The 12,809-nt window shown below is 39.7% G+C and overlaps 2 protein-coding genes across 5 annotated transcripts in view; one reads left to right on the top strand and one right to left on the bottom strand.

Annotated features, from left to right (window-relative positions):
- Positions 1 to 249: 249 nt before the first annotated feature.
- LOC137103283 (E3 ubiquitin-protein ligase MARCHF3-like) lies at positions 250 to 6,608 on the bottom strand. Of its 2 annotated transcripts, none has more exons than XM_067483451.1 (5): positions 6,412 to 6,608; positions 5,201 to 5,508; positions 3,831 to 4,038; positions 3,067 to 3,276; positions 250 to 2,898 (listed from the first exon to the last, which is right to left on the bottom strand). In XM_067483451.1, exons 2-5 carry the CDS (start codon positions 5,446 to 5,448, stop codon positions 2,740 to 2,742), a joined length of 825 nt encoding a protein of 274 aa, XP_067339552.1. In that variant the 5' UTR covers positions 5,449 to 5,508; positions 6,412 to 6,608; the 3' UTR covers positions 250 to 2,739. The 2 variants fall into 2 exon arrangements, with proteins under 2 accessions (XP_067339552.1, XP_067339553.1); XM_067483452.1 differs by lacking the exon at positions 6,412 to 6,608 and adding an exon at positions 6,323 to 6,345.
- A 5,617-nt stretch (positions 6,609 to 12,225) lies between these two features.
- tln1 (talin 1) overlaps positions 12,226 to 12,809 on the top strand; it is a 71,678-nt gene continuing 71,094 nt past the window's right edge. For all 3 annotated transcript variants that reach the window (XM_067483420.1, XM_067483421.1, XM_067483419.1), the window contains exon 1: positions 12,226 to 12,408. The gene's annotated coding sequence lies outside the window, so the exon portion shown is untranslated. The remainder of the gene's footprint in view (positions 12,409 to 12,809) is intronic.

Genomic DNA, 12,809 nt, shown 5'->3' with positions numbered 1-12,809 from the left:
GAGAACATGCAAACTCTGTACGTTCTCCCTACAAGCACAGGAAAAATGCTCCGCTATGTAAAAATATGCTGGAACTGCTGCTGGAAAGCAGAGACAACAAAATCCAGCCACTCCTAAACTGTCTGTAATGCTGGTTTTACTTGTTTGATGACTTGACACAGGCGCAGCAACGGTCCCAGGTGAAAGAGGGGTGTGGCTCTGTGAGCATCAGCCAGATCAGTGTAAAACGGTAAAAGGTTTTACAACCCCTGAAACTTAGACACAGTACTTTTATTATCAAAGGATGTTGGGCATCTTCTTCGTGTTGAATGAAGATTATTTTTATTTTTGCAGTTTGGGGCGACTGTGGCGCAGGGGGTCGTGTGATTGTGAGTGTGAATGGGTGAATGAGAAGCAGTGTAAAGCACTAGTGAGTGCCAATAGGTAAAAAAGTGATATATAAGTGCAGACTGTTTGCAATTTGTTGCTGTTGGGAAACAAATCATATTTGAGATGATGTTGGAAACTATGATGCCACACCAACCCACCAGCATCTATTGTTGGCACAAACTTTCCTTCAGGAACTCTTCAGCCAATCAGAAGTCCACATTTTTAGCCTAATGTACTACAACTGCTTTTCATCAACTTAGAAGAGTTATAAGTAGTACAATACAGTACATGTAGTATAAATGTAGCATTACAACAATAATACATGCTGTCCAAGCAGCTACAGTTAAAGAGAGATGTTTACATACACTGTTTAAAAAGACACAACCTTTTTTTTCCTCCGTGTCTGAAATGAAAAAAAAAAAGACTAAACATTTCCTGTTTTAGGTCAATTTTTTATTACTTTCTTTAAAGTCAGAAGTTTACTTACATTAAAATCACTTTGCCTTTAATGGCTAAATGCAATGTAAATGTAAACAATTTGGAAAAGCCCAGATGATGATGTCATGGCTTTGGAAGCTTCTGATAGGTTAATTGACAACATTTAAGTTAATTGGAGTGGATGTATTTTAAGGGCACATCTCAAACACACTGCTTCCTTTTGTGACATCATGGGAAAATCAAAGGAAATCAACCAAGATATCAGGAGGAGAATTGTGGAGCTCCACAAGTCTGTTTCAACCTTGGGTTGTGTTGCTGCAGGAGGGACTAGTGCACTTCACGAAATAGATGGCATCATGAGGAAAGACATTATGTAGAAATATTGAAGCAACATCTCAAGACACCAGCCAGGAAGTTAAGGCTTTGAGTTAAGAGCACAGTCAAACGATCACACCAGAACAATTGATTAGAAATATTACATGGAACAAAAACACTTGAACATTGAGTCATTTGGAGTGTATGCATTGTTAATATCTGAATACCTATTTGTTCAACCACATTCAGTAGATTTAAAACTTTCCTGTCCTTGTAGAAAAGTGATTTTATAAAGCCTAACAGGCTTCACATAGTAAACACAAATTGGTGCTTTTGAGTTTAAGATGTGTATACATTATAAACTTTGCACATCTTTTGTTTTTTTAAAACCTCCATAAATGTGTCATTATTTATGAAATTACGGACATTATGCTTTCATCTCTATCTTTAGAACTGTTCATTACATAATACCTACAGGTCTCTGTAGTAGAAATCAATTCTCTGGTGAAACTCAAATACATGGGAAAGAACAAAAATGAAGCAAACCAACCGTTGTACAGAAAACTTAATGTTTGTACATCAACTCACATACAGTGAAAAGCCACAAAATTATCACTGGTGGTCTTAAAAATGTCATGGAAGACAAGTGTCACATGGTTACACTGAGCAGTTTGCAGCTACACAGCCCCATACACAGCACAATGTGATACACTGGGTGCAGAGGTGGTAGAAGTACACAAAGTCAGTGCTCAAGTAAAAGTCCAAGTGTTGGCGTAAAAAAAAATTCTCCACTGTATGTATCTTTTACTTAAGCAGATGACCTATATTTTACAAATTGTACAAAAGTAAGAAAACGATGTATTTTAAATAATATAGATTATGGTAATTGGGGCAAGACATGTAATTAAGGGTCTAAGTTCACTGTTGGTAAAAGTGGAGCTGATATTAACCACTTCAGGACCTGACAGTTAACTCATCAGCATTTATTAGTTCAGAATATGTTTGTAAAAACCCATGTAGTATTTTTATATTAAAACCCATCAGGTGGTATTAATGTTGTGGCTGATCGGTGTGTGTAACACAGGACAAACATGTTTAAGAAATTAGCTTTAGTTTAAGTGTGTCCCTATCAAGCAAACAATATTAGTTGAGTGACTGTAGCTGTTTGTGTGCATGGATCTAAGACAGGACTTTAAGGCTGTAATTGACTTCAGTTGCAACACATGATCCTCAAAGATCACAGTTCAACAGCAGGAGCTGTAATAGCAGGTGTCTATACTTATTCTTAAAGAATGTCTTTTGAGTTTTGAGAAACTGTTTCTTAACATTTCCAAATGTTTTGTTATTGTGTCGAAATGTTAAATGATCACAGTGTTGAGCCTTAAGTGGTTTGGCAGACCAAACCCTACAGGACCTTCCCTGTCAGGAGCCAATGTGGTTGCTGCATGAACTGACTTTGTGTTTGTGCTCAGCTGAGATGAATAAAGTGGTGCTCAGATCCCAATACTTATGGCCAATAGAACATGTGACATTAGCTCTAGCAGAACATAGAGGTGTGCTTTAAAGTGCAAAGAGAGCAGAAAACAATAAGAGCTCGTCTTGGAGCTGGCTCTGTGCTCAAACGATCGACTCTTTGGACAGCTGCTTGCCCGTTTGTGAACTTTTTAAGGACCACAGTGCTGGTAGTTCCCTGTGTAACCTGGGCCGGAGGAGGATCACCCTCTGATTGGACTGCCGCCACTCTTTGTACAGTCGACAGTGATACCTGAGAGACACCTGGGGAGGACAGAATGAACATTAAGGTTTGTCCTACAAGGCATTTTCAATACAAACTGCTACAACTGGATAAGGTGAAGCTGTCAACCTCTGCCCTAATCAAATATAAACCTGGGCAGGCTGACAGAAGTACAGTAACCTCCATAACCATACATCTCAGCTACTAACCAGGGTCCAGAAGAGGTAAATGGTGAAGAGGGCGACAGTAAGTGCGATGAGACCCACAGCCTCCATTCGGCTGGAGAAGTGAAGGTGATCTATGGCACCACAAAGGCAGAGCCAACCAGAAATGGTGGCCAGAGGTGTGATGAGCAGGAAGCACACCATGTCACCAAACAGGGTGCGCTTCTCCTGACGAACACCCGGGTTCTGCATCCACTACACAATCAACAGGAATTCAATCACAGTGAGCTTTTGAATCACATACAGTTGGGTGCAATTTCTCATCCCTTTATTTCAAAATGGCAAAAAAAATATTTCTTTAACATATATATACATATATTAATCAATTTAACAAGAAGGATGCAAACTATAGCACTTTAGTTATTTTCATTATTTTACTATACAGGTTACACTTTTTAAACAATTTACTAAAGGTGAATTATTATTATGTTAGTTTTAGGGTTAACGTTGCATTTCCGTACACTGGGATGGCATTTAACAGGATGCAAACTTACCCCTAAACCTAACCTTAATAACAATTCACTATGAGCTAGTACAAATGTTCCTTTATCATCAAGAGTAAGAAAAATATTGACAATTAACTTTAATTTCTGATGAACCATTTAATTAATATTTATTTTAGTTTATTTTTTCCTCTTTTAGCCATTTCAAAATAAGGACATGCAAACTCTTTCATCCAAATGTAAGAATGTAATGGAAGAAAAGGGCACAATCTGTCGTATTGTAAAACTTCCCCGATCGTCCTCTACCTCGAGTAGTGACCTGGACTTCCTCTGCACAGTGAACTGGTAATGGCAGAGCTCACAGAAGCTGGTTCTTGAGGCAGACAGCCAGTGTTCCAGACAGCTGCGGTGGATGGTGGCCAGACTCCCAGAACAGTCACAGGGGGACAGCAGCTCCTCACTGACAGCGCTTTCATGACAGATACGGCAGATGGCGTGGTTCTCCGGCATGGAACTTACAAGCATAAAACAAACAGAAAATACTTTAAATAGTTTTTAGTACTGTGATACATATATAGTTTGCATGTGTGTGTATGGTGTATATAATAAATTACACACACACACAGTATTCCCAGCGCTTAACTTTTTCCACATTTTGTTAAGTTACAGCCTTATTTCAAACTGGTTGGAATTAATTGTTTTATACAAAATCCTACAAACAATACCACATAATGACAACGTGAAAGACGTTTGTTTGAAATCTTTGCTAATTTATAAAAACCAATTATTTATAAAAATAAATAACATGTACATAAGAACATGTTATGTTATATGTTGAAGCACGTTTAGCCCCAATTACAGCCTCAAGTCTTTTTTAATATGATGCTACAACGTTGGCATTAATTCTAAATTTATTGCAGATAACTTGTTATAATTTCTTTAGCTAAAAAATGTTGCTTGTTTAAGTTAATAACAATGCCTGGTCTTACATTAATGTGAAAAGCTGCACTCAAAATATTTGTTGTTAAAACAAATCCGTTATTGCATACATTCATAAGTATCCTGGCTCTGTACATAAAACAAGGTTACAAAATAAGTTGGAAAGCAGGATGATTTGAAACCAAACAGTGTCTACCTGCTGATACAGTATTATGAAACCTGTACAATCCTTTTTATAGCCAAAATGTTTTAAAACCATTTCAAACCTAAAGTATTTTAGGAATGTGTCTCTCTCCCTGTCATTGCTACCTGTCTAGACAAATGGTCCACGATCTGACACAAATACAGACCAATGTCAAACAATATAATAATATAAACTACTATAAAACTACACTTCAAAACTGATTTATGATGCCATTGACCTCAAGATTTATATTATTCTAGTGCCATTTTATCCTGTATTAATTTTGCATGAGTAAATAAAAAAAAAAAGGGTTTTCCTTTTACTAAAATGCTTTGCATAAAAACCCTTTGCGTCAGTTCCTGCGGCAGTGACGTCGCCTGAAGTTGGTATTTTCTAGCAGTGCTGCCTAAGCACATCACATGCATTTACACTTTATGGCTTTAGTTATTCCCTTTTAGTGCGAAGAAAAGAACTAGCGTAAAGTAATGTTAGCTGCTTAGCAGAAGGATTGTTCACCTCAGGCTGACTGTTGTTATAAACACGTATGACTTACCACTGTTTGGTGTATGGATCCAACCCTGTTGACATCAGTGGACTGTCCAGCTTGCTCAACACCTGTGTGTAATACAGAGGCTGTTCACTGGCTGACACAATGCATTCCTCCATGGTTGTACCTGGGAGAGGCGGCTCATCAGAAGACCCATAAAAGGGCTCAGAGTCCAACTCAGAGTGACTGTTCACGTGGGCCAACAGACACTGGTTTGGCAGGTCTACGGACAACGACTTGCAATCACTGGTCATTATGGAGGCAGAGAGTAAAACACTGGCCACTGGCGGAACGTCCTAGTGAACATCTCCCATCTACAGGAACAAGAGAGGGTCAATCGGGTTCCTTTTCATCCACAGCATGTACTTTAGTACTTAAATACAGATTTAAACATTGACACAAACTATGAACACATTTGTCAAATTACCAGGTACACTGACTAACGCAGTCTGATCAACCGGTGGTGAACTAAATCTTTCATCGAGAAGGTGTTTCTCTTATTAAGCATAGCTGAATTTAAATAAATGTTCTGGACAAAAATAAAAACAAACGTGGTCAAGAAACATGAGCAATCATTTGATCAGAAATGTTGAAAACCAACCAAGAACAACCAATTTTAGTTGAGGCAGTTCTTCCTTCTAATAGAGACCATGCTGAACTTTGTAAGTGGATGTTTAGAAAGGTTACAATCCTACCTACATAACACGAATGTTAACTTTGAGTTGTGTCCAACATTCACTCTCCTCCCAGGTAGGATATGGTCTTTCTCTCTCTCTCTGGCCTTTCAGATGCTAAAAGCTCCATGTTCATAAACTAGTCTCCGTTTCTGTCTGCTGTTTGTTTCTGAGCAAGAGCATTAGAGTGTAGTGGTTATTAGGGGTTTTTTTCTACGCAATTCAAAGGCTCCAGAATCAAAGAAACCAACCAAAAGAGGCTTAAAAGATGCGTAGAACGCTGCGTGGTCATTTGATCAACTCCGTGTATACAGATAACGTTACCGATTAAAACAGCTTCAATATGTAACGTTAGCATTACAATTACGAATAAGTCCCAACAAACATAGAATAGTATCCTCATAAAGTCTCCATAGGCGATGCAAATCTAAACGTTAGTTATAAGTAAACTTACAGAGGAACGAGTTTAGACGTCAACACTGAGGGGAAGTTACAGCGGGCCCATAACAAACTACACCCTCCTCCCTGTTTGTTGCTACTCACCGTTAGCTGACAAGTCCCAGTAGAACCAAAGGCAAATAATGATACTGCTGGATCAATTTCGCATTTACTTCAACTCCGCTATCAAATAACTCCGGACATTCATTCGGACATAGTTGAAAAAAAGAGAGAAGTTGTTGTTGCTCTTCTTCTTCTTCCTCCTCTTCCTCTTCCTCTGCTTCCTCTTCCTCTTCCTCTTCTTCTTCTAGTCACAGCCAACATATTTAGGTGTATACCGCCTCCTTGTGTGTAGCATCAGGCTTTTTAATATTTACATTTAGTCAAACTTCTTTTTTATCCAAAACAACTTACAAGTGAGGTACAAAATAGCAAAACAATGTATATATATATATATATATCAGTAAAAAAATAAAAAACACGGTGCTATTTCATGAGGCAGCTACAGGTAGACAGAGATCTGAAGACTGCTGTGATGTGTGTCAAAAATAAAATGTGCTGCACTATTTTGGATCTGCTGGCCCCATCAGCAGAATATTGCAGTAGTTAGGACAAGATATGACCAGTGTATGCACAAGGAGTTTTGTTTCATATTAAAAAAAGGTAGGACATGATATTTCTGATCATTTAGAGGGCAATTCTTTATCCGTTGGAGACAGAAGAGATGTGGTCAGTGAGGTTCAGTTTGTCATGATTAATAACCATATTTAATTCAAAGACCAACTAAACCCAGCTGTCTGAGTGTGAGGGAGAACCCACCTCTTGTAATATCTCTAATATTTGTATTATAGTTGTCTTATCTGAGAACAGGAAAAAGCAGAATGCATAGTTTTAATTTACAGATATAAAACTGTTTTAAAAACAGGCAGCTTACAAAAAAACACTACTGACAGTAGTAACAGCACATTTTGATCAATTTTTGGTGACTGTCTATATGGTCAAACATTAAAAACTAAAGTCACGACACTAACTCTGACACCAGGTGACAGTTAGTCCACCTGAGCAGACGTCATCAGAAACAGACATCGCTGCACAAAGTGGTTCAGAGGAAAAAGATTTGAACACTTGACCCTGTGTCTTGCCCAAGGACTCTTCAAATTAGCCAGAACAGACCAGGAGTTGAAGCACTAACCCTGTGGTCTGTGAGCGTTTAAGATGTTTAAGAGCAGCTCTCAAGAAAAAGACTTCAACTTTCAGGTGATATTAATGGAAAGTGAAAAAGGTTCAAAAAGGGCGACTGTGGAGCAGGAGGTAGAACAGTCTTCCATCAATCTCATAGTTGCTGGTTCAGTCCCTGGCTCCTTCAGTCACAGGTCAAAGTGTCTATGAGCAAGACACTGAACTCCAACTTAGTTGCTCCCTGCTGCATAGCAGATCCCCCATCAGCGTGTGAGCTTTGAGTACCAACAGGGAGAAAAGCACTATATAAGTGCAGAACATTTACCAATCATAATACAGCAATATTATATCATGAAAGTAGAGCATTTAAGTAGAAGCATGCAGTGGTAATTTCTTTATCTCAACCAATTTATTATGTAGCAAGCCCAGTAACACTGTAATGTTCTGCACTTATATAGCACTTTTCTACCTATTGGCACTCAAAGCGCTTTACACTGCTTCTTATTCACCCATTCACACTCACAATCACACACACCGATGGGGGAGCTGCTATGCAGCTGGCTAACACTCACCGGGAGCAAATAAGTTGGGGTTCAGTGTCTTGCTCAAAGACACTTAGACATGTGACCGGAGGAGCCGGGGATTGAACCAACAACTGTGAGATTGGTGGACAACCGCTCTACCTTCCTGTGCCACAGTCGCCCACTGTGCAAAATATGAGCTTGACCAAAGCACTGGGTATGGACATTGGTAGAACCAATTTTAAGTTTGACTTGGAAAGGATGGAAGAAGCTGTTAAAACCAAACAGGGCTTTTCAGTGAAGGACATTCAATTCTGCTGAAACGTATTAAAAAGATTATCATATGATGATAAATCATCAGATAAGTGATGGTCACTATCTGTCTGTTTTTTGTGTCATATGGCATCTTTTTTTTTGTTTTGTTGTTGTACATCTCTTTTTGGTCATCTTGTGTATTTTAAAGTTTGCTCAATTCACACATTTTTATCATCATTGGTTAAAACAGTTGCACATGCCATTCAGTGATCCCAAACTTTATCAGCTGTCTAGATGGTCACTGTAGGTCCTGCACATAGGACACATCCAACTGAAATCCTCAAATCCAATAAAATCATCCTTACTGCTCCATTATTGATTATTGTTCTAGGAAAAAAAAACAATTATTAATCTATTTTTGAATTATCTCACAGCACTCGGTGAAACCAAGGATTAGAGGCCTATAGTGGCTGGTGGCTGCAGGCAGTAGTAGAAAGCACAGTCAACAGTTGCTGGGCTTGAGATGTATCACAAGTTGGCAGTTGACGATATTGCTATTGGACTATTGTGCTGAAACTTTGGGTGGGATGTGAAATTGTTTATTTTCAAGCCAAATATCTTTCAAAAAATGATTTACAGACATTAATTGAAACATTGGGATGTTAGGAATTACCTGAGCTAGCAGTGGTGGAGTGGTAGACAGTGGGTAAAAAGGCACACGATCTGTTGATAACATTGACAGCAACACCACAGAAAATAGCTTTATTTGTTCCAGAATTCTAACTATGCAGAACGATTATACTGTATGATTTTAGTTGCTATTCTTTTAATGTGTCAGTACACAATAATAAACAGTGGTGCACATGTTTTGTGCAAAAACAATTCAAATATTTGTACTGTGTACATTTAGAACATTCGACTAATACATAAAGGCTTCTGCCTGCTGCAGAAGGGAGAACTAGATTGCTATTTCTATTTTTTCGTCAGGCTGACATTTGCACCACTTTAAATTTTGAAAAAGTGACAAAGATCTGTGTCTGGTTTTATTTAGTGATTATGACTAGTATGTTTTACAGGACACATGAACATTGCTGACATATAAGAATATGTAAATGATTGACACATTTCTTACATTGAACAAACACAATATTTCCTTAAGTGGAGCTTTCAATTTTGAGTGTGACACTTTTAAAAAAGCAAATTTCTAAATGTGAGTGTGTCTTCTTTGGGTGTGTCCCTCTCTGAATCTAACAGAATCTAAGTCTGTTGAAGGTATTAACCTAAAAGCAACAAGCAGTTCTATCATAATTATGGGCTATTGGAAATATGTATCCAGAGAATCAGACCCAAAATAATTAAAAAGAAATAGGCTCTTAAAAAAAAACAATATTTCTCTCATCCAGTTCCACCTGAAGCCAAAGAAGTGAGCTTTCTGTCTGTCCAGTGATTCCTTACATAAACAGGAGGACAAGTCTACTGGACTCAGTCAGGAGGGATTGTAAACCTGTATGAGGGAGTTGAGGTAAGCATGAGCTGTTAAGTTGACAACCCTGTGGGCAAGAGACAGAGCTTTGAACCTGATGCGAGCAGCTACAGGAAGCCAGTGTAGAGATCTTAAGAGTGCTGTGACATGAGTCCTTTTTTGACTTAGTGGGGACAATTACTGCTGATCCAATGTTGATGCTGATGTTGTTTTGTGTCAAAAGTCTGGCTGGGAAGACAAGAACTTCGGTCTTGGAGAGGTTGAGCTCAAGATGTCTCCCTCTCATCTAAGCAGAGATGTCCAAGTGACAGGCAGAAAAGCGTGATGAGACAGTGGTGTCATCTGGTGGAAAAGACAGGAAGACCCTCCACAGTTGCCTCATTAATTGTCAAATAAAAGTTTGGCACAGCCAGGACTCTTCTAAGAGCATGTTGCCCGGCCAAGCTGAGCAATTCTCAGACTGCAAGATTTTCCAAGATTGAACTGTTTGGTTTCAAACATTAAATCAGGAGGAAACCAGGCACTGAAAATCTCTGGAGAGACCTTAACATGCCTGAGCAGATGGTCCCCATCCAACCTGAATAAACATGAGAAGCTCTGATAGATCTATCTGATAGATATCTGATAGATTTCAATTTGTTCATGTTAATGATGAATCCTCCATGTACACAAAGGTTAGCTATGGAGTTCCACAAGGCTCTGTGTTAGGACCAATACTTTTTACTTTATATATGTCTCCTTTAGGCAACATTATTAGAAAACACTCCATACATTTCCATTGCTATGCTGATGATACCCAGCTATATTTATCTATGGAACCAGATGAAAATAATCAGTTAATAAAGCTTTAAGCCTACAAGACATAAAGGCCTGGATGTCCCACAATTGTTTACTTCTAAACTCAGACAAAACTGAAGTCATAGTATTTGGGCCCAAAAATCTCAGAGATATGATGTCCAACCATATTGTTACTCTAGATGGCATAAGTCTGGCCTCCAGTACTACTGCAAGGAACCTTGGAGTTATTTTTGACCAGGATTTGTCCTTTACCTCACATATAAAACAAATCTCTAGAACAGCCTACTTCCACCTACGGAACATTGCCAAAATTAGGAGCATCCTGTCTCAAAGTGATGCCGAAAAACTGGTCCATGCATTTGTTACCTCTAAGTTGGACTACTGTAATTCCTGACTTTCAGGATGCCCCAGTAACTCCCTAAAGAGTCTGCAATTAATCCAAAATGCTGCAGCAAGAGTGCTGACTGGAACTAGCAAGAGAGATCATAGTTCACCTTCACTAGCTTCTCTCCATTGGCTTCCCAATAAATCTAGAATAGAATTTAAAACCCTGCTTCTTACATATAAAGCTCCTAATGGTCAGGCTCCATCATATATAGAAGACCTCATAGCACCATATCATCCCAGTAGACCAATTCGATCCCAGAATGCAGGCCTACTTGTGGTTCCCAGAATTTCCAAAGGTAGAATGGGAGGCAGAGCCTTTAGCTATCAAGCTCCTCTCCTGTGGAACCAGCTCCCAGTTCAGATTCGGGTCCTTTCCTCCTCTTGACCCTCTCTCATCTCCTCTCACCCTGTAATTGTCACCACTGTATGTCATTAACTCTGTGTGTTTTCATGGTTGTGTTTGTTCTTCTCTGTCCCCCTCTCTATGTCCCTTTCTGCACGGCTTTGAAGCTGTGTGTCTTCCAGCGTGCAGCTACTGGTCCTACCAACCTGCCCGATGTTTTGTTGTTGCTTTTTGTTGCTCTTTCTTTTCTCTCTCCACTTTCCACTCACCCCAACCGGTCAAGGCAGATGGCCGTCCACCCTGAGCCTGGTTCTGCTGGAGGTTTCTTCCATTTAAGGGAGTTTTTCCTCTCCACTGTTGCCTATGGCTTGCTCCAGGGGGAATTGTTGGGTTCTCTCTATACATCTTTATAATCTTGACTTTATTCTGTAAAGTGCCCTGAGATGACTTTGTTGTGAATTGGCGCTATATAAATAAAGTTGAATTGAATTAAAGTTGAATCTGCAAAGATGAATGGCAGAAAATCCCCCAGTAAAGCTGTGCTTGTTGTCTCATACACAAAATTACATTTGAACAACTGTAGTATCAGGCAGCAACATCAAATTTAAAAAATTGAAAGGGGTCTGAAAACTCAATGAATGAACTGTATGGATCGGAACTGGAATTATGGACAGCTCGCTCTAACTCCTGAGCCACGGACCACTGACAACCAGCTTAGCTCAGAGTCTGAAACTTGAGTCGTTCGCCTGAACAAACCTACAACTTCACTTCATGTTGGGGTGTGTCTGCTATTTATTTCTCTTCAATACTGCATCCCATGAATGAAGCCTGAGCCTTAAATGTCCACACTTGAATGTTGTACAACAGAGAAAGAGGCAGAAAGCATCAGCCCTCTAAAAGTTCCGCTGAAGCGGGACACCGCCCAGCTGCGCGGCGACGCAGGCAGCCAGGGTGGAGTTTAAGCAGCACCAAAGCGGAGAGAGCGGATAGGGAGGGGAACTGAGAAAAAAGTCGCTATCTGGCCTAATTCCCTTCGCTAAAAACAGCGCTGTATCGGAGAAAAGCTGAAACACCCAAGACATTTGAAGTTTTCCGAGCTCGAGGGGCCAGTGGCGGGAGTGGATTCAGGCGCTCAGGTCAGTCCCGGTTTCTAGAACTTTGAGAAGTTTCCACCATTGTAGCGACAGTCCTTGACGTCAGCAGACACTCGGAGTAGGAGCAAGAAAACTTGAGAAAAATACGAACACACAGGCCCTGCTAATGTGTAGCAGCAGCACAGACACTTGTGTGTGTGTGTGTGTGTGTGAGAGAGAGAGACAGAGAGTGTGTGTGTGTTGAGTAAGGGGCCGGATATCGCGCTGAATGTCGCTCGTCCACCAACAGACATGTTCACGTCTGAGTAGAACTTCCAGTGTGCGTTTAAAGACATTTTGTTTCCGTAGTTGTGAGGACACTTGAGCCGGTTCACGACACTTTAAAGGACATTTGAAGTGTTAAGACAGTGGATTTAGGGTTGGGGGTTATACGTTGAGTTGTG

The sequence above is a fragment of the Channa argus genome, chromosome 18 (assembly GCF_033026475.1).
Source record: "Channa argus isolate prfri chromosome 18, Channa argus male v1.0, whole genome shotgun sequence".
NCBI lineage: Eukaryota > Metazoa > Chordata > Actinopteri > Anabantiformes > Channidae > Channa > Channa argus.
This window is presented reverse-complemented; position numbering and strand designations above follow the sequence as displayed.

Excerpts from the sequence above, each read along its gene's own strand:
- LOC137103283 (XM_067483451.1), bottom strand. The coding sequence starts at position 5,448 with ATGACCAGTGATTGCAAGTCGTTGTCCGTAGACCTGCCAAACCAGTGT. Across the intron at positions 4,039-5,200 it reads GATCCATACACCAAACAGTG|TTCCATGCCGGAGAACCACG; the intron begins GTAAGTCATACG and ends TATGCTTGTAAG. Across the intron at positions 2,899-3,066 it reads TTTACCTCTTCTGGACCCTG|GTGTCTCTCAGGTATCACTG; the intron begins GTTAGTAGCTGA and ends TGTCCTCCCCAG.